General features: G+C 38.1%; 1 protein-coding gene across 1 annotated transcript in view; it reads right to left on the bottom strand.

Moving 5' to 3' along the window:
- The window catches only part of ogdhb (oxoglutarate dehydrogenase b), a 133,585-nt gene that overhangs the window by 19,865 nt on the left and 87,684 nt on the right, over positions 1-26,036 (bottom strand). The window contains exons 5-12 of the mRNA XM_056466417.1: positions 16,637-16,752; positions 13,989-14,143; positions 12,025-12,171; positions 11,139-11,229; positions 10,045-10,224; positions 7,427-7,555; positions 6,665-6,844; positions 2,475-2,627 (exon numbers count right to left, since the gene is read on the bottom strand). Of these exons, the coding sequence (XP_056322392.1) occupies positions 2,475-2,627; positions 6,665-6,844; positions 7,427-7,555; positions 10,045-10,224; positions 11,139-11,229; positions 12,025-12,171; positions 13,989-14,143; positions 16,637-16,752 (1,151 nt within the window). The remainder of the gene's footprint in view (positions 1-2,474; positions 2,628-6,664; positions 6,845-7,426; positions 7,556-10,044; positions 10,225-11,138; positions 11,230-12,024; positions 12,172-13,988; positions 14,144-16,636; positions 16,753-26,036) is intronic.

Here is a 26,036-nt window from a genome sequence, read left to right as displayed (position 1 = left end):
AGCTTACTATAATCTTCTGTGTTCAGCTGCTGTGACACAATCTACATTGTAAAAGCGCTAGAGAAATAAAGATGAATTGAATGATATTACATGAAATACGTATTTTACAAACCTGATTTAGCCTAAAATTACAGTTTTTACAGACACTAGGACACATTTCTCAATACTTAGGTCACTTTTGCACATCTCTTGACACAGTGAGCACAACAGAAGTCTGTGTGGGCAAAACTGAGGATCAAATCTCATTGTTTTGGCACAAAATGCATTCAGTGACTACATCTCTCAAATTTGATCAATTCTTTTCTCACTCAGACACAACGACTGCCAAAAGTCTTTGTACGTGCAGGACATTTTGCACATGCTGTTATCAGAACTGTTCAACTTCTGTTCAACACAATAACATCATGCAGGACTGAAGAAGAGCAAAATTCAACAGCAGTATTTTACTGAAACTAATTTTACATCTATAAATGCAGTGTAAGCAGCCAGATCCGCATTACTATTGTACCAGTATCAGTGGATGGTGTGGATATAAACTCTTGTATTTTATATATTTATATATTGAGGAATTCTGCATCATGTCTGATTCATTCCAGTAACATATACTGCAGTTATAAACAGAGATGTGTGCTTGTTTTACACAAGAAAACACTGTGTAATGCTGCATGTTGTTAGTGTTTTCAGCTCATTGTTTTGTGGGTGATAAAGTGTGTTGCTGGGCTGTCCACCTCTGCTAGTGTTCTGGAAGAATGAGTTTATTTGAGAGCTGAATAAAGTGTTGTGGTAGCTGTAGTGCATTCTGAATGTGAATTGAACTGCTTTGCCAAGCTGAAAGTCGCTTAGGAGAATCGTGGGAAGAGTTTTACAAAAGTGACCTAAGTATTGAGAAATGTGTCCTAGTGTCTGGAAAAAAAAAAATCTAAGCTAAATATCCTAACAAATTATATTGTATTATAAGTTAGTATCTCAAAAAAGAGCTTTCAGTAGTAATTTGCTAGGGTGCAGTATCTGATATGACCACCAGGTACATTTAGTTCCCATTGATGACCATACAAGAGCGCCCCCTATGTTTTGTGGAATATGACCTGTATTTTTCCATATTTTTTGACAATATTTGTACTTCTAATAGGTGTATTTTTGTGAATTACTGTTGCAAAGTAATGCTTTATGAATCTGATGAGTATCCTTCTTTCAAATTAATAAATAAATGTAGCTCAGTTTAATGAGTGTGTATTTGTGTTCCCCAGTGTTGGGTTGCAGCTGGAAGGTCCATAAAACATATGCTGGATAAGTTGGTGGTTCATTACACTGTGGCGACCCCATATTAATAAATGGACTAAGCTGAAAAGAAAATGAATGAATGTAGCTCAGTTTTTCATTGCCACCTAAACGCATCAAGGATATTTTACAGTCTCCTCACACTTCAGTTTCTCATCAAATCTTCTGACTAATAAAATGCTCTCTAATATCTGGCATGCCCCACCCCTTTCTTCTCATTAGCTATGTTTCCATCCACCTATTTTAATGCACATTTTGCATATGCGCATAAAAAAATGGTTGATGGAAACGCCATGATGTGCATACATTTTGAAAATGCGCATAAAAAAACGTATGCGCATAACAGAGTAGGATAAACTTTTTATCGAGTAGGATAAGCTTTTCACTCATCATAGCACACGTGCTGCTGATGATATGACAATAAAAGGGATTTGATTTGATCTAAACTGTTTATTCGATAAGAAAAAATGTGCATAAACTACAATGGAAACACTTTTACTGCACAAATTTCAGAACGCGCATTAAAAAGGTGATGTGATTTTATTATAAGAGATCATGTGATGATGAAAATGTGCATAAATGGACAAACCAGCAGGCTGAGCACACTGTAAACCAACTGAACTGTTGTTTTGGTCCTTCTAAAACGCCTTACTGTTTAAGTATTAGTGTTATTATATTATTAATGACCTCCAGAATCAAGAGCGTCTGTGCTCCACGTCTGACACCTTCAAACGCCACCACGCGCTTCCTGCATGTCAGGATTGTCTTTTATTAGATGAAGAAAAGATTGACGCAGCTTCTCCTACCTCAGTAAATTCAGTTTTTACTGTTGATATTTGGCGCCAGTTAATCAGGAAGTGACGATTTTGTTCGCTTTGACTTGTTGGATGGAAACGCTGCTTTATTCGCACGTCTTTAATGCGATAATCCAGTTTTGCGCATAAAGTTCATTCGCATTTTTGGATGGAAACACAGCTATTGGCTTTTTGTTTGATGCACTTGAGCTCAACCACTCTCATAGGCAGCGCTGTGATATAACCAAACACTATTGGTTGTTTTTAAAAAGGGGAGGAGGCTACACTATGTCCCGCCCTCTCTTCATGCTTCAGCTGAGATTACGTCAAACATCAAATTAAAAAATGCACATTTCACAGCACCATTAAGGAGTTCAATAGCAAAAATGTGTTTGTCCTGACCTCGTATTCCTGTCTGCTCACGGCTCCTTCTGCAATCAGCTTCTCCGCATATTTCTGCAGAACAGGTTTCTGCTTCTTGATCTGTTTGTACATCAGCGGTTGAGTAAACATGGGCTCGTCCATCTCGTTGTGGCCGTTCCGTCTGTAGGACACCTGTATACACACGTCATCAACACATACATTCAATGCTTTTCACTATGATGGGCTCTATGCACAGCTAGAGTTTTATAGCGAATGATAAACTTCTGGTGAAAGCTTAACGTGACTATTTTCAATTTTACAAGGTTTGTTTTTACAGCATGGATGTTGTAATGGAATTACAACACATTAAGGTAAACAGACTTAAGCATACATTTAGTTGTTCAAGCGTAAAACAATTTGAAAGACTAATGTAACAACTAGCGCTGCCAGTAGCAACAGAAATTATGGGGTAAAATAATCATTTATCTTTATATTTATATATATATCTATAGGGTTGTTGTCTTTGCCTAACATAATAGGCAAAGGTGTTGGTTTGCAGCAAGCATTTTTGTTACTGTGAGCTGTACGAGAATTGTAGAACGGCAGACTTTGTCTTTTATCAGTTGAGTTTGTTATCATTCAGACACATCGCCTATATCTGTGCTGCTGTATTCGCCATATGTTTAAAATCCTCCGGATTACTAGACTCAGACCCGGGGATTCAGGAGGAGAGAAGTCCTCATTTAGTGTTTTATAAACATGATTATCTTTATAGTAATAGAACAAATTGTGTTTATGTGTATATGAAATTACGAATAACAAATGCAGTCGGACATTAAATTACTGTTTATATCTTTGCATTTTAACTATAAAATCATGCATCTCCTCACGGTTTGTGTCTCATTTTGTGAGGCAACTGACAGCAGTGGTTCGCTCCTGTCTTTCTCCCTTGATCTGCTGGCCACGCCCACTCCTCCCTCTGCCTGCAGCGCTCCACGCCCATTATGATGCATTTTTTGATAAAATTCTGAGGAATCTAGTTTACAAAACCTGTTTTATGCCTAAAATTGACAGAAAAATCAAAGCTCAATAACAGAAACAATTGTTCTAAAGTTTGGTGCAGTACTAAACATGACCACCAGGACATACGGTTTCCATTGATGACCATATAAGGGCTTTCCTATTTCTGTTTATGGTTTGAGCAACCATTCTTTTCAACAAATTTGTAAAATACACATCAAATTGTGTAATATGTGCAGTGTGTTGGTATTTGACTTTAATTTTCCCACTAAAATACATTTTAAAAATTGCAGTGAGAAAGCAGAATACGTGTTATAGCCAGTGATGCATCACAAATTAACAATTCTTTCATTTATTCATAATATTGAAAACATGCTCAGGCCATTATTTTCTATAAATATAGAATGGATGTTACTTTTTACAGTTATTTTGTGATTTTACATCAGTAAGAAAGGAAATTAAATACTAAATGGATGATGTAATGAGATGATTGACAGGGCTCGTAACTAGGCAACATAATTGTATGCTAATGAGGAAGTAGTTTGTCCCAAAGCTTGGACACTCTTCTGTTACGCACCCAAAATACATAGTTTTAAAACAGAGTATATGTCGGAGAGCTGGGACGCAGCAGTGGTGAACAATCCATCTGTGCATGTCAGAAGGAAAAAAGAAAAGTCTGCCCTTGTAATCTGAAACAAAAATCTGCAAATGCACTTCCTGTTTGTGTTCAGTTAAATTCTCAGATTTGGTCTGTCTGAGGTATAAGTATGCTAGCCACGCCCCTCCAGCTGTCAATGCTGTGACCTCAAATATAAATGCTGAGGAGGAGGAGTCTGTTAGGTTGTAATAGGGTGGTTCCCTCATCTCAAAGTCAATGGGTATTTTCAATAGGATTTCAGTTAAATGGCCTAAATGGTTCATGGCTAACACAAACTCAAGATACTTTCACATTTTATTCTACAACATAAAACACATCAGTTCCAGCACACTCTTGATTTATTAAATCTGTCACGCTTATTTAAAAAGACCACTGCTATCAAGTTGCTAAACGGGACTACAGGCGCTGTCGGAGACGCATTTTACGTCATCGAGCTGATCTGGTCTGGTTGCGTTGCGCATTTGGATTTGTCTTATTTAGTTATTTTCATGAACAGTATTTTATAGTTTGTAGTATTTTTCTAATTGGGAATTCATAGTGTGTGTAGATAATGCCTTCACTTGTAAAGACTGTCAAGACAGATTAATGTGTTGATCGTTTATTTTAATTAAATGATATTATGAAGATACAGCACTGCAGCCTGTCTCTTTCCTTCTCTCAGTTATGCAAACAGGTGAATAAATGAGTAAAAATACACACATATTAACTGTTATTTTAACATCATCAATATTTTTCGTCCGTTTTTTTCTTCATCTGAACAAGTTTAACTCTGTCATAACTGCAGTGTTTACACTCCTCCTATAGCAGATGTGACTGTATGGGCTGATTTTCGCTGTACAAGAACAGTGAATGTTGCTCTGTGTCCATGATGTAACTTGCAGGCATATAGATTTGTCCCTCATGCCTCATTTCTGTCATCTGTTACTAAGGTAAGCGGGCTGTATGCACATGAGCGATACACTTATTTAAATATCTCTTATAATAATACTATGTAGACACATTTATACATACAGTTTTAAAACTTTTACAACAACTGTAAGGCAAAACAAATGTATTTCCCACATTAAAATAGGGCTGGACGATATGGTAAAAACGTATATCACGATATATTTCTTAATTTCGGTCAATACAATATAATTCCGATATCGATATGGACAATATTAAAAACAGGAAAAAACTGCCAAGAACGCACACAATGGATGTCTGTACCCACAAATGTCAGGAAACTGAATATGCAAAGTCAATAAGACCTCCAGGCTCACAACTTTAAAAAAATAAAATAAAAACAATACAAAAAATGTATGTTCACTTTTTATTTGTTTTAGCCTTTACAAACAAGAAATGTGAAATAAACTATCAAATAAATACAACTCTCAGACTCAGCTTATCTATTTATATAAATAATATATAGACATAGTTCATGGAAGTTAGCTTGACCAACGTGAACAGACACTTTTATCAGCTATTTTTTTTGTTTTGTTTATGCTGAATATTTAACAATCAAAATAATACCAAAACCTTACAATTCTGACATCCACATGGTAAAAACATATTAACATAATAATAAAAAAATCTAAAAGAGGCTAAATTGTCTGTAGTGTATGAGTGTGTGTGGAAGTTTCCCAGAGATGGGTTGCGGCTGGAAGGGCATCCGCTGCATAAAAACTAATGCAGGATAAGTTGGCGGTTCATTCCGCTGTGGTGACCCCAGATTAATAAAGGGACAAAGCCGACAAGAAAATAAATGATATATATGCAAATTTATATCGAAATACCGGAAATGGGTTTAAAAATCATATCACCGTTATTGAAAATCTATCACAGGGTATATATTGATATCGAATTATTGTCCAGCCCTACGTAAAAAAACTATCCAAAAGGCAGTAAGTCTATATACAGATGTGTTTGTGCGTATTTATTTGTTTATAATATATAGTGTGGATTATAATATAATCAGCAGAGAGTAAATCTTTGTCTTTGACCATGTTTGTAAAAATAAGCTTGATAAGTTGTCTGTAGCAGGGCAGTGCTGACGTCACAGGCAAGCACCCTGAAGGTTCTGTAGTCCGTTTATAGCCTAATGTTAGCTTTTCAGTTCTTGTGTTTGCATTTAAGATCCAAAAGTGCTCAACGTTGTATTTTGGTGTGAGGATTATCTGGCTGGACAAAACGTGTAAGTGTAATGAACTGTTTGAACACAGAGCTTATTATTTGCAATCTTTGAAAAAGCCTACGGGAAAATCCTATAGGGATTTTATTTTGTTTTATGCTAGCAGCCGATTAGCCTACAAGGTGACGTCATAGCTCCTCCACTCTATAACTCTCCCCAAACCCTTTTCCCCATCTTTCTGAATGACAAGCCTACTTTACTACATCCAATCACCTCGCAGTGAAAAAAACAAGCCACGCCCACTGTTTTCTCATTTAATATTGCGTTTCTCTAAGAACTGAATCACAACATGAAACACAACGCAGACTTTAATAATGAACTGTGCTAATGAGCATTTCCAGCTGTAAATGAAATAAAGAGAGAGAGAAAGAGCTGCCATACCAGATCCACCACCACATCTTTATGAAAGGTGGCTCTCCACTCTGCTGCCACGTTACACACGTACATCACGGCCTCCGGGTCATCAGCGTTCACATGGAAGATGGGTGCGTTCACCACTCGAGCCACATCGGTGGGGTACGGAGAGGAGCGTGCCATACGAGGGTCCGTCGTGAAGCCAATCTGAAGAGAACGCAATTAAACACGTGCAAATACATGAAACATAGTGATCTCACAACATGAGCTAATATTAAACATTCATTCATTCATTTTCCTTCGGCTTAGTCTCTTTATCTATCAGGGGTCGCCACAGCGGAATGAACCGCCAGCTATTCCAGCATATGTTTTACAAAGCGGATGTCCTTCCAGTCACAACTCAGTACTGGGAAACACCCATTCTCACACACACTCATACACTACAGTCAATTTAGTTCAATTCCCCTATAGCGCATGTGTTTGGACTGTGGGGGAAACCCGGAGGAAACCCACACCAACACGGGGAGAACATGCAAACTTCACACAGAAACGCACTCGAATCAGTAACCTTCTTGCTGTGAGGCCACAGTGCTGACCACTGAGCCACTGCATCACAACATCATTTAGTTATTTTAAACTGTAATATTTAGCAATATTGTCATTCTTGCTGCGTCTCTGATCTAATAAATGCACCCTTGTTGAGCAGAACGTACATTTTTATCCAAACTTTCCAACAGTACTACACAACTAGTTCCCAAACTCTTCTGCTGCTGTGTGTGAGGAACCCACCTGGTTGTTTGCGACCACATGTATGGTGCCGTGTGTGGTGTATGAGGGAAGGTCGCTCAGGTGGAAAGTCTCGTAGACGATTCCCTGACCGGCAAAGGCTGCGTCTCCATGCAGAAGGATGGACATCACCTTTACACACAACAACACACTCAGTTACTGACTAACAATCATATTTCATCTGCGTTTAAATAAAAATCTATTGATTAATTTCTTAAAACTCTAAATAAAATGACTGATAAAATACTAAACCAAATATTGGTGCTTTTTATGCAGAATGCAGTTTTTGTCACTCAGTCCCTGTGTGCTGTTGTGTTGTTTCCCTCTACTCTGGGCTGATTTTGAGTCTTAATTTGTCCTCATCTTTCTCTGTGTTTCAGAAAATGTGATGATTTCTGCTGATGAATCTTATTCTTTATTTATTTATTTAGATTTTAATGCCATATCAGCAGCATTGCCGATATTCATGGCAAAAACATATACTAATAAATATACAATATATAATCATATAATCAAATCAGTTTCTCAACAAACATACATTATAAAAAGCAACAACACTGAACACAGTCAAATACAATCTTTTACTTTGATTAAAGATAAATATTCTAAAAGTGCTCCAGAAGGCCTTTTCAAACATTTCACTTCAAATATATCCTGAATAAAACCATTCTCTAATATAATCTAAAAATACACATTCTATTAAGATGTTTTATCGTCAAAACATTCATACACAAGTCACAAATAGGTTTTTCTTCCCCTTTCAATAAACATGCATGTGTAAGTCTTGTGTCCGCTTCTGCATCGCGTATGTACAACCTGGCCATGTCTATTTTCAAAATGCTAATTATTGCTTTCATTTACAAATGGATTCACTTCATACAGTTTGTTAATCCTACATTCATCCCATTTGCCATGTCTCATTAATATACAGATTTAAAACAGGTTTAATATCAGACACAGGAATTTTACATTCTGTTATCTCCAACTGTAAAGCTTCCTTAGCTGCTTTATCTGCACGTTCATTTCCAATGAATCCCATATGACCAGGTATTCAGCAGAAAATAATATCTCTAAAGTCTTTAGTCTTTAAAAGGTTTCTATTATGTTAAAGATCATAGGATGATCAGTTTTCATAGATTGGAGTGCTTGTAAGAAGGACATCTGTGCAAATTAAAAACTGCCGGTCTTTTTCTATTTGTTCAAGAGCTAAAAACAGTGCACAAGCTTCAGCTGTGAATATCGAGCTTTGTCCAGGAATACTCTTTCTGAAACACTCTGAACCAATCACTGCTGCAGCAGATACTCCTCCATCTGATTTTGAACCATCTGTATACACTGGTAAGTTGGTAGATTGCATCGGATATTCATAAATTGTTCCTGGTAAACATTTGGAGAGATTTCCCTTTTTTAAAACAGAGACAGGTGCATTATAATAGATGGCTTTTTAATATACCAAGGTGGTATTGGGCATACATGCATCGCTGTTATTATATCCAGATTAATATCCAGCATCTCCAAGTGAGTTTCATTCGTGAATTCCAAAAGGTCTGATGTGTCTGGCTTCATATAGGTGCTGATATTGAGGGTGGAAAACTGTAGAGTATGCTGGATTGTCTTTATTTGAATATTATTCTGACACATATTTTGGGGAAATTCTTTAGAAATGTTCAAAAACTCATCAATACACACTGTTCAGATTGACTCCCCTTTGGTTATGTGAAGTAACAAATTACAAATGCTCAGATTAATGTAATCGAGTAGTTTTTTCTCAGGAATTGTACTTTACTAAGTAGTTTTAAAAATATGTACTTCTACTTTGCCCTGAGTACATCTTTAGTGCTGTATCAGTACTTTTACTCCACTACTTTCCTTTAACCTGCAGTCACTACTGTATTTTTTCTTGTCTGTGAGGTTTGGCTTAACACCTGGCATCAGTCCTGTGTCCAATCAAATCACACATAGAAAGTAAATCCCGCCATTCTGAACTACCTCAAGACATGGGCGCTTTATAAATACAGCAAACCATTTGGAAGCATTAAAAGTGTCTAAGAAGATGTTCAAAATCTTTGCACGCAGTCACCAAGAGACTATTTAGACGTACTGTAATGCGTACTGTATGAAGACTGAAATCGCCAAATGGCCTTAAATAATCACTAAATTCACTACAGAATGTTATGTTTACACACACTGCATGTGAATGCATCAGCTTTTCACAGCGTAATTCTCACTACTCTTGAGTACTTTAAAATAGGGCGACTCGTACTTTGAGTAATATTTACAACCGATACTTTTACTCTATTTGCGCTACGTTTTTGGGCAAGTAATGGTTCTTTTACTATAGTATGATTTTTCAGTACTCTTTCCACTACTGTTGGTTGGTGTATGTGCACTACTGTATGTTGGTGCTGCTCCATTGACTTCCATTATAATGCTGATTTTGATTGCAAAGCCATGACAGCTCTTCCCATCAGGGAAAACCAGCAACAATCAAGAATGCAAGAAATCCATTATAATAAATGTGATTATAATGGAAGTCAATGGAGCAAAAACAGCCACTAACATAACCAAAGGGGAGTCAATCTTCCCACACATAAGTTAAGGAAATAAATAAATAAATGCACCCTGTTTCCGTCAGTGTCCCCGCAGTAGAACTGCTCCGCCTTGGTCTTTCCCTGCACCACAGGGTCCACGGCCTCCAGATGTGAAGGATTGGCCACCAGAGACAGTGTGATCTGCCGCTCAGTGACGCGGTTGATGCGTCTGTGGTACATGCCTAGATGATACTTCACATCCCCGGAGCCCTGGAGGAAAAACACAGACCAAACATCAACAGCTGGATCACAAACATCAAACGTCGCTGTCATGTTTTTGGGTCCCCCAAAAATACTCATAATCAGACCACAGGTACTACAGTACAGATGACATATTTACACAATGAGTTCACAATTCATGTTTGCTAATTATACTTTATTTTCAGTGACTGTTTAAGACTCAACAGATGTGCTTTATTCAGTGTCACTATCGGTCAACAGTGAGGTATATTAGTGTCAGTATTGTAAAGTACAGTATGAACTGTCCATCATTGCACTTTAAAAAAAAAGCTGATGATGATAAACAATGAAGAGATTTTTATTTCTGCCAAAATGGCACAAGATTATCCTGATTTAATATGTGTGACAAATAATACATCAAATAATAATAATAATAAGCACAAAACTAATCTAAACGTCATCCAATAGTCAGATTACATTACCATAAATGTGTAAACTAAAAGATTATATCAATGACTACTAATTTAATTAAAGTGCATTAATCGCATTACTAGTCGACATCAATTAAAAAGTGTAATGGCAGAGCATTAAAGGTGACTAGTCTGTGCAACCCCTACAACATAGGCTACTATGTTGGCCAATTGGCAGAAAGGAGCGTCTCTTGACCACATATAGATGGAAATCGAATGTGAAGTTAAAGCTAAAAGCTAATTTCTCTTTATTTTCTGTTTTGAGTTGAAAACAGAATAACAGATGAGCCAATAAAATAAACAGAAAAACTAAATAATTACAATTAAAAAAAAACAATTATGAAAAAGGATATATGAAATGGATGAAAGAAACCCTGATTGATAAAGTTGCCTTGCCTATTTGTTTTATCCTGTGGCAGAAATAGGCTTCTCTATTTGAGGGAATTGAAGAGAAATGCTGGTTGTTTGTCTCACCTCGTCTGCTGCTTCCAGCTTGGAGTCAAACTGGCAGAAGATCTGCTCCAGCTCCTTACGGATCACATTAGCAAGAACATTCAGACGGCCTCTGACAGAACAGACATGTTTCAGCACCATGAATGTACCTCACATATAATAACTCTATTCACATGTGATTATTGTTAGCTGATGACTGTGTGTGATTAAATGAAGGGATCTGAAGGGATAAATGAAGCCTGTGACTGCAGACATTTAATTTAGGATGCTGATGTACTTCCAACTGAAACAGAATATTGATTAGGGGGCGGGGCTTTCTTCAAAGCAAACTAACACTAAGAGGGGCGTGGCTAAGAATATAGTGTCTGGAGATTCCCAAAACAAACTTTTGTTCAGTGGATTAACTTGCACGGAACAAACAGTCTCCCCGAAAAATAACAATGTGCACTAGCAAAATAAATAAACATAGTACATTTTGATTTTAAAGAGGACCTATTATGCAGAAATCCCTTTTATAAGGCATTTAAACCCAGTTGTGTGTCGGCAGTGTGTGAATATCTCCAGCATCTAATGCTCAACATGAATGAATCGTGTTTGCTCTAATTAGACTTGATCAAAAAAGTCTGCAGAAACACTTTGATTGACATTTTCCCTTTGCATGTGTCATCAGAGGGGGAAAGCCCCGCCTACTAGTGTCCATCATCTCTCCCTCATTAGCATAAACAGCAGCCCTGAGTGAGAAGCAGTCGTCTGTCCATTAGCCATTAGAGTGTTTGAGCTGCTGAAGATAATGTCAGCATAGACTAAGAGGATTATAGATGTGGAGTTTTAGATGAACAGCGACAGGAGCGGCATAGACTGACAGAAGCATGAAGCACACACTGAAATACATCGGCAGGTCCTCTACCTGTGTGGCATCCCCATGATGACGTTCTCCACGCCGTTCTCACTGGATTTGTCGATGATGGTTTTGAGTGCAGGAATGAGAGATTCGCATCCCTCCAGGCCGAAGCGCTTCTCAGATGACCACTTCCTCTGCAGGAACTCCTCAAACCTGTCCCGCAGCATTACACACGGCACAAAAACATCACAAACATCCTTTAAACACAGAGAAGAGTGTTATTGCATCATAACACAAGTGGAATCTGTAAACAAATGATTCATTTTTCTAGTGACCTTTAACCAACTTTAGGTGGAGCAGGCGTCAGTTTTAGTAGATCTATGAAGTCAGATGCACTTTTGGAACTATTCCAGCATATGTTTTACACAGCGGATGCCCTTCCAGCTGCAACCCAGTACTGGGAAACACCCATACACATTCACTAACACACACACACACACACACACACACACACACACACACACACACACACACACTCATACACTCATACACTCATACACTATGGCCAATTTAGTTAATCAATCCCCCTATAGCGCATGTGTTTGGACTGTGGGGGAAACCAGAGCACCCGGAGGAAACCCACACCAACACGGGAAGAACATGCAAACTCCACACAGAAACACCAACTGACCCAGCCGGGACTTGAACCAGCAACCTTCCTGCTGTGAGGCAACAGTGCTAACCACTGAGACATCATGCCGGCCAAAATTCTGAATAAAAGTCTATTTAATCAATGTAATACAATATTTTTCTTATACGTGTCTCTTTTATTCCTGTTCATGTAAAGCACTTTGAATTGCCACTGTGTATGAAAGGTGCTATAGAAATAAGCTCGACAGTAATATTTTCTGTCTTTTAGTACATTATATGAGAGACTTAGTGTAGCTTTGTTTCCCAAACAAGTGCTCTGTTAGATTTGCATTGCAAACCTTAAATAAAAGTTGAATAGCTCTGTTTTTAATTTATATCAAAGTTTTTAGCTCCTTTATTATCTCCCCTATAATTAATTCCACATAAATCTGCAGTTTTATTATTATTATTATTATCTGTTTTTAAACAATATTATGTGCAGAAATAGCAAAAAAAAAAAGAAAAGAAAAAGGATTCTGTCTGGTACCTCAGGTCTGCCTACAATATAAACTGATTTTAGAGGAACCACAAAGTGTTGATTTCTGAAACTTACAGGATGCTTTTATAGATTTCTTACAATGTCAAAACAAAGGGATTTTGCTCCATTTTGCTTTCTCAGTGCATGGCTGCTTCTACATTTTATAAATGACTCATTTGGGTCAAGTTTTGAGTAGAGTTTTCAATATGATGCAGTGTTTTTATGTTATTTTAATAATTTTTCTAACTTTGTAAAGCATTTCGATCAACAACGATTGTTTTTTAAATGTGCTACAGAAATATACAGTTGAAGGCAGAATTATTAGCCCCCCTGAAATACAAGCACCCTGAATACTTTTTGCCAACTTTTATTTAGAAGATTTTTTCAGCACATTTTTAATCATAATAGTGTTAATAACTCATCTCTAATAACTGATTTATTTTCTCTTTGTCATGATGACAGTAAATAATATTAGACTAGATATTCTTCAAGACACTAGTATTCAGCTTAAAGTGACATTTAAAGACTTAACTAGGGTAATTAGGGTAAAGTTAGGGTAATTAGGCAAGTCATTGTATAACAGTGGTTTGTTCTGGAGACAATCCAACACTAATATTGCTGAAGGGAGCTAATAATATTGACCTTAAAATGGCTTTAAGAACTGCTTTTATTCTAGCCGAAATAAAACAAATAAGACTTTCTCCAGAAGAACAAATATTAGAGGAAATACTGTGAGAAATTCCTCAATCTGTTCAACATTATTTGAGACATATATGAAGAAGAATCTAAAATTCACAGGAGTTGACTACACCTGTACTTTCAGATTGAATTGAGTTTTGTATGAACACTGGTGTGGTCAGACCTGGTGGAGCGCACCATACGGGCCAGCAGCGTCCTCTTCTCATCCAGAGTAAACTGCATCACTCCCGGCTTCTCGAACTTCTGCCGTATCCACTGACACTGCTCCAGATCATTGATGAACATGAACTCCACACCGATGTGCTGACAGTAGGCCATCTGCGCACACAGCAGGCACGCGCGCTCAATATATATCTATATATATTCTATATATATATATATATATATATATTCTATATATATATATATATATATATATTCTATATATATATATATATATATATATATATATTCTATATATATATATATATATATATATATATATATATATATATATATATATATATATATATATATATATATGTCATCTTTTTATTAAGGATATTATTGTATTTTATGTATGTTTGTATTTATATGCACACACATAAATATCATATGCACACAAACTATTATTTTAAATGCTTTTCATCATGGCTAACATAAACGGTTAATTCACCCAAAATAACATCATTCACATGCAATCTCGCCACTCCAAAAGCTTCAGAAAACAGCTAAAAAAGTTGATTTAACTGCAATAAACTGGCACATAAACATGTTAACTGCATTATTACCCCTCAGATCAAAGTGCATGCGTGTTTGTTGTATAATAATGCCACGTGCTGATCACACATCATGAATGAACTCACATTATTCTGAAGCTTTCCTTACAACACGAATTGCTAAACACTGCATTATCTAAATAAATGAAAAATATACATTACATTTTTTTAACCCCTGTGTGCTGCTGGGTCATTTTCATCCACTCTGGGTTGATTTTGAGTCTTAATTTGGCCTCAGCTTTCTATGCGTTTCAGCAAATGTGATGGTTTCTGCTGACTAATCTTATTTCAACATATTTTAGGGAAATACTTTGAACCTTTTCAAAAACTCAACAATACACTGAACAAACTGGCTCCCCTTTGGTGATGTTGGTGCTGTTTTTGCCTCATTGACTTCCATTATAATCACATTTATTGATTGCAAAGTCATGACAGCATTTAATCATGGATTCTTGATTGCTGCTGGTTTTCCGTTGTGGGATGAAGGACTTTTGTATCAATGGTTAAGAAAACAATGAAATCAATTAAGGGGAAATACTTAATGGTAGCCTTAAAATGCTTAAGTTGACCCTTGCGATTGTTTTCTTGCAACCCAAGGTTTACCAAGCGTACCCTTAACTTTCAAACTAACGGATTTCTTAGCTTATAGACTTTCATGCAACTGGGCCCTGGTCTTTATGTAAAGCCCATAGCATTGCCTTGTTGCATTAAAGCCCTAGGAGGACATTGAATTAGTCTAAAAAGACAGATTGATAACAAGAATACACTCACTGGCCACTTTTTTTTTAGGCACACCTATCCAACTGCTCGTTAACGCAGATTTCCAATCAGCCAATCACATGGCAGCAACTCAATGCATTTAAGCATGTAGACATGGTCAAGACGATCTGCTGCAGGTCAAAGCGAGCATCAGAATGGGGAAGAAAGGGGATTTAAGTGACTTTGAACGTGGCATGGTTGTTGGTGCCAGACGGGCTGCTCTGAGTATTTCAGAAACTGCTGATCTACTGGGATTTTCATGCACAACCATCTCTAGGGTTTACAGAGAATGGTCCAACAAAGAGGAAATATCCAGTGAGCGGCAGTTCTGTGGGCGCAAATGCCTTGTTGATGCCAGAGGTCAGAGGAGAATGGCCAGACTGGTTCCAGCTGAGAGAAAGGCAACAGTAACTCAAATAAGCACTCGTTACAACCGAGCCAACACGTCCAACCTTGAGGCGGATAGGCTACAGCAGCAGAAGACCACACCGGGTGCCGCTCCTGTCAGCTAAGAACAGGAAACTGAGGCTACAATTCACACAGGCTCACCAAAACTGGACAATAGAAGATTGGAGAAACGTTGCCTGGTCTGATGAGTCTCCATTTCTGCTGCCACATTCGGATGCTCGGCTCACAATTTAGCCTCAACAACATGAAAGCATGGATCCATCCTGCCTCGTATCAGCGGTTCAGGCTGCTGGTGGTGGTGTAATGGTGTGCGGGAGATTTTCTTGGCACACTTTGGGTCCATCAGTACCAATTGAGCATGGTGTCAACGCCACAGCCTACCTGAGTATTGTTGCTGACCATGTCCATCCCTTTATGAGCACAGTGTCTCCATCTTCTGATGGCTACTTCCAGCAGGATAACGCTCCATGTCATAAAGCACCAATCATCTCAGACTGGTTTCTTGAACATGACAATGAGTTCACTGTACTCAAATGGCCTCCACAGTCACCAGAGCTCAATCCAATAGAGCACCTTTGGGATGTGGTGGAACGGGAGATTGGCTTCATGGATGTGCAGCCGACAAATCTGCAGCAACTGTGTGATGCTATCATGTCAATATGGAGCAAAATCTCTGAGGAATATTTTCAGTAGCTTGTTGAATCTCTGCCACCAAGGATTAAGGCAGTTCTGAAGGCAAAAGGGGGTCCAACCCGGTACTAATCAGGGGTGTACTTAATAAAGTGGCCGGTGAGTGTATGTTTAAATAGTATAACAGTATTTTGGCTCTCACGCCAACATAACTACATTATAAGTGATTCAGTTGTGCAAAAATGCGTGTTTGTACCTCTAAGCGCCGGATGATTTCCTTGAGAGGAAGCGCAGTTTCACTGCCCCCGATGAAGGTGGTGGTGGGAAGCCGGAAAACTTTATCCAGATCCGTTTCTTCCAGCCCGTAGAAGCCTGACAGCATACATGCAAACACACGGATGGGGAAGGAGGAGTGCAAGAAAACACCAGCCGACACACGTAAACACAAGAGACAAACAAAACTGCGTTAGTGGAAACCATTTTATGATTCAGAAGAATAATTTAACACAGACGGCACAATCATGCACACAGAACATAAGAGAGCCAGCAGTGTTAGCAGAAAAAAACAGGAATGACTTGGGGGAAAAACTTAATGACTGAAGAGAAAACAGGCAGGAGATGCTACTGATGGAAACGTATTGATCATAACATGCATAACAAACGATTTCAAATCAAATACTAGATTATTTTACTTGCACCATTGTCAGATTATTTAACTTGCTTTAAGGTAAAACTCACTTCATTTTCACTCATTATTTCTGAAAACAAGACTTTATGCTTGAAAAATAAAGAAAATGCTTCTTGGGTTAAGAATTTTAGAATATTTAGACTGGAAACAAGACAAAAACACTAAGAAATGCAGTGTATTTGCGGGTTGTTCTGACCTTTGCTCTCATATTTACTGGTCCACACAAACTACACACATGCTCCTCGATGCTGCAGGCATGTACTGTAAACATGGTAAAGCAATCCTGCAACACCAGTAAAACTAGACTACACTAAACTGCACTAACATGACTAGTTAGGCATGTTAACTGTTAGTAGGAGAGTATGTTTTTTAAAACTGGGAATGGTACGTAAAATGTTTAATAATGTGGTTCCTAGTTATTTGATGAACTATTTTCAAATGGTGAGGCAACAGCTTTCATACAGTACCAGGGGTTGGGGTTTTAATATTTGAATTTAGAAGTCTAGTGGGGAAAAATATGTTTGTATATACAAGTGCAACCATGTGGACCAAATTACCAAAATCCATCAAGGAAATAAAAGACTTAAGGAGGTTCGAAAAGTAATCAAAAGATGGTTGTTTGATGAGGATAATCAGTTTGCATGGTGGACGGGGATGTTTTATTTTATATGTTACTTGATTGTGAATAGGGTTATAGCTGGAAGGCCATTCGCTGCGTTGAACATTTGCTGGATGGGTTGATAGTTTGTTCCGCTGTGGCGATCCCTGATTGATAGAGGGACTGAGCCAAAAAGAAAAATGAATGAAGGAAGGAATGTATTTGTGAATTATTTTGTTCCCGTTTTAAACTGTATGAGGTACTGTTTGTTTTATGCATCATCTGTATTTTCAAGAGTTCACACTTAGATATTGTTTGACAACTGTTAGCAGGTTTGGCATGCTGTCCCGGGAGAGAACCTTGAGCTCGGAGATAGGTGAGCCCAGGGCTCCCGCCTGGTCCATAGAGCATATGCGGGGAGTACGAGATCAGGTGGTTCTCGAGAGCTCCCCGTGGTAAAGGAAGAAAGGAGGAGAAGGGGTGGATGGGGGGTTTCTTCAGAAAACGAAGATAAGAGAGTAGTTCTAGCTAGGCTACTTATAGTGAATTGTGGTTAATCTGATTGGTTAACTAGTGAATGTAGATGAGTGGCCAGCTGCAGTCAATCATATCACGTGCTCCTCTCGAAATTAGTTTGAAAACTTCACTTAAAGCCATACTTTGTTTTATTTAACAGCGAGGACCACAATGGAAACAAGCCCAGGGCTTTATTGTGTTGTTATCCTCGACAGTTTTTATTTCAAAATGTATGGGATACTTGTACAGCTTGTCTAAAATCTGTCAAATAAAATTCAATTCAATTCAATAAACTGCAGGCCACGTCAGATATGGTGTACAATCTCCAGTATGTGTCTGTGGGAATTACGTGTGTGCATGTTTTAATATTGGAGTACCTTTGTGTGCCTGTAGTTTTAGTGTGGTAAAAATGCATTACTTTTTCATTCATTCATTCAATCATTTTCCGTTGGCTTAGTCTCTTATTTATCAAGGGTCACCACAGCGGAATGAACCAGCAACTATTCCAGCATATGTTTTACACAGCGGATACCCTTCCAGCTGCAACCCTGTACTGGGAAACACCCATATACACTCACATTCACACACAAATATTCACACGGCCAATTTAGTTAATCAATTCCATTATAGCGCATGTGTTTGACTGTGGGGGAAACTGGAGCAACTTGCAAACTCCAGACAGAAATGACAACTATTATATGTCCTGCCCCCTCTTCATGTTTCTGTTGAGATTACACCAAACACTGAATATAAAATGCACATTTCAAAGCACTTCACCTGAGCTTTAACTGGGAACATCATGAACTGGAATCTTTGGGAGAATCTTACTGAACTCAAAGCCTAAAGCTGGAGGATCGAGGCTAAAACTGACCTTCTGTGAGGATCAGGATATTATGTAAGAAACAGACCCAAGGCAAGGGTATTGAGGGAAATCTGCACATATGCCAACTGAGATCCAGTGAAGAGCAGAATGGCACAGTGCCAAGCAGAGTTGCATAAATGTATTTTTGATACCAGTTTCAGACTGTACTGATTTCAGCGAGTCAAATGTAAGACTTTAAGATCTTTTTAAAACCCTTATGAATGAAATTTCTGACTTATACAGGGCTAAATGCCCTGAATTTTCTTTCACTTGCCTCATCAAAAAATCAAATAAGACATTTCTTAGAAACATATATTAAATAATGTGTCAACACAAGCTAACTCTAGTTAAGTGTACATACACGTATAAAAATAATTAAATTGATAAAAAATAATAATAAAACATAACCATATGCACAACAGTCTGTCTAATGTTATACACGCAACACCCTGAAATAAACTGAACCTGTGAGTAGTTCTGAGGAAAAGCCCTGAGCGCAGCGTTTCCACTGAATGAGAGGCAGAACAATGCGGCGTACAGAGAGAAACTCACTCACCCGACACAGAGACACTCTCTAACAATCAGCCAGCCACATTTATAAAGGCTGTAAAATATCCCTCGCCTGCTTTACTATTAGAACAAAGAGATCTGAAGAGGCATAGCTGTCTGGATGCTGAAAATAAATCTCAATGATTTTCAAGCTTTAATTTAGGTTTGCTGCAGTATTGCACTGCTAAAACAGCTTTATAATGAGTAGCAAAAGGGCTGTGCCCTAAAAATCTATCATTGTAAATTATTTATTTCATGGCATCACAAAATACATCGTCTACTGTAATATTTTTCCTAATTTATATGAGCAGATACAAGCAGATTAAAGAGTCGACCCTTCCAACAGAGTCAGAGTCCACCCTTCAAACCGATTCAGAGTAGACCCTTCCAACAGAGTCATAGTTGACACTTCCAACCGATCCAGAATTGACCCTTCCAAATGATTCAGAGTAGACTCTTTCAACAGATTCAGAGTAGACCTATCCAACCGATTCAGAGTAGACCCATCCAACAGATTAAGAGTCAACCCTTGCAAACGATTCAGAGTAGACCGATCCAACCGATTCAGAGTAGACCTATCCAACCGATTCAGAGTCGACCCTTCCAACTGATTCAGAGTAGACCCATCCAATCGATTCAGAGTAGACCTATCCAACCGATTCAGAGTAGACCCATCCAACAGATTCAGAGTCAACCCTTGCAAACGATTCAGAGTAGACAGATCCAACCGATTCTGAGTAGACCTATCCAACCGATTCAGAGTCGACCCTTCCAACTGATTCAGAGTAGACCCATCCAATCGATTCAGAGTAGACCTATCAACCGATTCAGAGTAGACCCTTCCAACCGATCCAGAATTGACCCTTCCAAACGATTCAGAGTAGACCCTTCCAACTGATTCAGAGTCGACCCTTCCAACAGAGTCAGAGTCCACCCTTCAAACCGATTCAGAGTAGACCCTTCCAACAGAGTCAGAGTTGACACTTCCAACTGATTCAGAGTAGACCCATCCAACAGATTCAGAGTCAACCCTTGCAAACGATTCAGAGTAGACCGATCCAACCGATTCAGAGTAGACCTATCCAACCGATTCAGAGTCGACCCTTCCAACTGATTCAGAGTAGACCCATCCAATCGATTCAGAGTAGACCTATCAACCGATTCAGAGTAGACCCTTCCAACTGATTCAGAGTCGACCCTTGGAAGCGATTCAGAGTCGACTCAGAGTCAACCCTTTGAGGCGATTCAAAGTCGACCCTTGGTGGCAATTCAAAGTCGACCCTTGGAGGAGATTCAGAGTCGACCCTATGGCGGCAAATCAATGCCAATATTAATTGAGCGCAGCGGTGATGTTTGCGCGCGAGGAGAAGTGAACCGTGAGCAGATTACAGATCTACACGCGAGAAAACTACAGCTCGCGAGCGCACAGGGGATCTTCACGCGCGCGCTCAACTGATCCAGCGCGTAGAAAACAAGTCCCGCGCGCGCACCTCATCATCTGTGCGCACGATGTACGCTCTCGCGAGCGAGGTCATGCCTACAGCGCGCGCGCGCGATCAGTTCTCTCCGCTCGCTCGCTGGTTCTTCTCTCTGCTCGCGCGAAACATTTTGGAATTTTGTCAGTCCTGGGGCGGGACTTGGTTCACTTGTTATCTCTAGCGCTATTGGCTACTCTACCTTTCCGGAAGTTAGCCGGGATTGGACGCCGATTAAACGACGAACCATAATTCACGTGATCTTATCATCACCTTAACAATGTTTGTTTGCTTCAACGGACCAGCACATAAGTAATCATTTCATTTATTATGAAAATTATTGCCTTTGTTAGAAAAGGTAGTTATTAGAAACTATATTAACAGGCGCCCTGTTTACTGACACATTGTCTTGTTAAATCAACTGATCTACTTAATCTTTAATTTATATTTAATTTACACAAAGCAAATTAAAATTTTTATTATGCTTACTTTGTAGTCAAAGTATCAATACTTCATCAATATATGCAATTGCACCATTGAAGGTAGTAAAACTACATTATTCACAAACTAGTGTATACTTTATATTTGGTATTCTGCTCAAATAAAGTATATAGCATTGCACACTGTATTCTTTCTTTCACATTTAAGTTTTCATTATATAAATTTTGTTTAGAGGGAGCACTGCAAAAAATGCTTTTCTTACTTAGATTTTGTCTTGTTTCTAGTATAAATATCTAAAAATTCCTAAATCAAGAAGAATTTTCTACACAAGCACAACATATTGTTTTGTTTTGAGAAATAATATGTTAATATTAATTGAGTTTTTGCCAATGGGGTAAGCAAAATAATCTTACATCAAAAGAAAAAACAAGATTAATTTGCTTACCCCATTGGCAAAAACTCAATTAATATTAACATATTATTTCTCAAAACAAAACAATATGTTGTGCTTGTGTAGAAAATTCTTCTTGATATGAGAGATTTTAGATATTTGGACTAGAAACAAAACAAAAAATCTAAGTAAGAAAAGCATTTTTTGCAGTGCTCCCTCTAAACAAAATGTATATAATGAAAACTTAAATGTGAAAGAAAGAATACAGTGTGCAATGCTATATACTTTATTTGAGCAGAATACCAAATATAAAGTATACACTAGTTTGTGAATAATGTAGTTTTACTACCTTCAATGGTGCAATTGCATATATTGATGAAGTATTGATACTTTGACTACAAAGTAAGCATAATAAAAATTTTAATTTGCTTTGTGTAAATTAAATATAAATTAAAGATTAAGTAGATCAGTTGATTTAACAAGACAATGTGTCAGTAAACAGGGCGCCTGTTAATATAGTTTCTAATAACTACCTTTTCTAACAAAGGCAATAATTTTCATAATAAATGAAATGATTACTTATGTGCTGGTCCGTTGAAGCAAACAAACATTGTTAAGGTGATGATAAGATCACGTGAATTATGGTTCGTCGTTTAATCGGCGTCCAATCCCGGCTAACTTCCGGAAAGGTAGAGTAGCCAATAGCGCTAGAGATAACAAGTGAACCAAGTCCCGCCCCAGGACTGACAAAATTCCAAAATGTTTCGCGCGAGCAGAGAGAAGAACCAGCGAGCGAGCGGAGAGAACTGATCGCGCGCGCGCGCTGTAGGCATGACCTCGCTCGCGAGAGCGTACATCGTGCGCACAGATGATGAGGTGCGTGCGCGGGACTTGTTTTCTTCGCGCTGGATCAGTTGAGCGCGCGCGTGAAGATCCCCTGTGCGCTCGCGAGCTGTAGTTTTCTCGCGTGTAGATCTGTAATCTGCTCACGGTTCACTTCTCCTCGCGCGCAAACATCACCGCTGCGCTCGATTAATATTGGCATTGATTTGCCGCCATACGACCCTTCGAGGCGATTTAGAGTCGACCCTTCGAGGCGATGCAGTTGACCCTTCAAGGCGATTCAGAATCCACCCTTCGAGGTGATTCAGAGTAGACCCTTCCAATCGATTCAGAGTAGACCCTTCCAATCGATTCAAAGTAGACCCTTCCAATCGATTCAGAGTTGACTCCTTGAGGGCGATTCAGAGTCGACTCCTAGAGGGCGATTCAGAGTCGACCCTTCCAACCGATTCAGAGTCGACCCTTTTAAAGCCTAATTTATACTTCTGTGTCGAGTGATCGGCGTGAACGATGGTGCATACCCTGCACGTTGCCGTGCATTCATACTTCTGCTGCTGTTTGTGTAGCTCTTTATTAACGTTTCTGAAGCGCTAGCTGGCAGTATGTTTTTAGAGACTCCACACTTGCTTCATCGGGTTCGCACAGCTCTCTCCCCCACCGACACTCGTCAGCACTATCAAGCCCACCAATCACAGAGCTTGCGCTATGCATTGTTGCGACGTGTAGTCACTTTTTTAAGAGGTGCGCGTCAGCGTCGCCGACGGCTATGTGCCCATGCGCAGGCTGCGCCAGAGCATACGCACGCTTGACGCAGAAGTATAAATCAGCCTTAAGTTACCTCTGTTTTGACAAGACATCATATACCATTTAACTCTATATCACAAGTTAATGATTTAAATATTTATACTCTGAAAACAAGGCAAATAAGCCTTGGTGGGCAGAGCGTGTAACAGACCTGAAGATCTTGATGAGTGTGCTTGAGTCATTCTGACAGTTCACATTTCTGAAATAGCAGCGTGGACTGTTTTTACAGTAAACCAACCACAATCTTCGTCAGCATGCTAAATGTGTAACTATGGCTCATCTCTAATAAAGTTTCCAATCATATCTGCTGAATGAGTGTACATGCAAATAAACACACTGTATGTGCACAATGCAATGAGAAATACAGCAAGTGCCAATCACAGCAAACAACAGCCTGTAAATGACCAGTGCAATATAAGAGTCTCTATAGGAGGATATGAAAAAGCAGAGAGAAAGAGGAACTACAACATCACACTAGATGAGGCGAGCGCTACACTGATCAACACTACTGATGTCAAGAGTGAAATTCAATAAAATGAGGAAACAGCATTTACAGTGGGCAAAGCCAGACATATGTGTGAAGATAGGGTGCAAACTAAAATAAATATTATTTATAATTTTATAAATAATCCATAAATAATTATTATAAATATCATATTTAAAAACATGCAAGATTTATGTAATGTTTATATAAGAATGTAAATAAAAAAATATATTAAATTTATTTAAAAAATTTTTACTTAAATTATAATAAACAATATATATATATATATATATGTAATAAATAACTATTTATAATTTACAGATATATAAACAATTTATATGCAATATTTATTTGAAGCAAATGCTAGTTACTTATTTTATTAAATTCATGCATACAATCTTTACTGAAATTATAATAAACAATATATAATAAATGCATATTTACAATTCACACGCACATATATACATATATATATACATATATACATATATATATATATATATATATATATATATATATATATATATATATATATATATATATATATATATATATATATATATATATATATGTTGCAGACCTCACTCTGGAGGTCTTTAAAATGAATAAAAAACAGAGAGAAACAGAGAGTTGGTCTTCAGCTGTGCTGTCCTCTTGTTGACTTTAATCACACATGGCATTAAAAGCCATGACATCTCAAATATCACATGTATAGATAGATTTATAACATATATATACAAATATGTGTCAAATACAGGATCATAAAACAATAATAGTATCACATGCTAACATCAGATTATCCTTTAAAACTCAATTAACAAACCCACTTCTTCACAAATAACAGACATGACTTAACACCGATCATTTACACACATAACTGCAGTTATACACAACAATTTTATCTCATAAAATTATAGTATTTCATCTACATTGCAGTACTTTACTAACCTTTAAAATGAATAAAAAAACAGAGAGAAACAGAGAGTTGGTCTTCAGCTGTGCTGTCCTCTTTGTTGACTGAAGACGCGCTGTGGTTGTCGTGCCAACACTTTCTCTCAACTGCCAGCAGTTTAAAAAAATGCAACTTTGTGTTCTTCTTAAAGATACAATGTTAATACAGTAATAAATAACAGATATAGTTACAACTTATCCTCTTGTGACCTAAAACTCATGTGGGTCACACTCTCCCGGCCAAAGAAGATGCTACTTCCCAATTTTCTTAAACAGTTGTGGTCTCAAAAGGCATATACAGGGTAGGAAAATGGTGGGAATGTATGGTATGGCATGGAAGGTCCAAACTGAGGTATGTAACATGGAGGTAAGTATGTTGGTGTCTGTGAATGGTAGTATGGCATATAGCTTATTATGCGATTATCTGGTTGTTCATAAAAACCTACAGTGTTAACTGCTGTGTTTTGCTGTAATGTTGGTTGACCTAGTGTTTCATATGTGAATGTCTGCCTCTGTCTCCTCTCTCTGGTAGATCGTCTTAATTCAGGATAATTTTCTTCAGATGGGTGACCTGTGGCTTCATCAATTTGTATGCATCTATTTTCATTATCTGCATATCTCTCTGATGATGGTATTGAATCGGTGATGAGTTCATCTGGTGTTTGACTTTCCTCCAGGTTATCTCTTAATGATACTCTATCTGTTATTGAGTCTCTTCTTTCAGGTGCTGTGTTAAGATGAGTCTCCTGGACTAACTCAGGCCTCTGTTGATGTGTATTTTCCATTTCCTGTTCAGTCCAACTTGAGGGGAACCTCAGCCAGTATCTCTCATGGTTATCCTCATCCGAATCAGTTGTGTCACTGCTGTAATTAGTTTCTTTGTTCTTAGTTTCTCTGTTGTTTTGTCTCTTCTGTCTCTGCTTTGCTACTTCCCCTGGATGGGACGATGTCTCCACAGGCAAGTCATTTACCAATAACAGCAAATTTCGGTGTAGAGTTCTTGTTCCTTTCTTATTTCCACATTCAGGGCTTACTACATACACAGGATTATCTG

The sequence above is a fragment of the Danio aesculapii genome, chromosome 10 (genome assembly GCF_903798145.1).
Source record: "Danio aesculapii chromosome 10, fDanAes4.1, whole genome shotgun sequence".
Taxonomy (NCBI): Eukaryota; Metazoa; Chordata; class Actinopteri; order Cypriniformes; family Danionidae; genus Danio; species Danio aesculapii.
The sequence above is the reverse complement of the archived record's forward strand: the minus strand, read 5'-3'. Positions and strand labels throughout refer to the sequence as shown.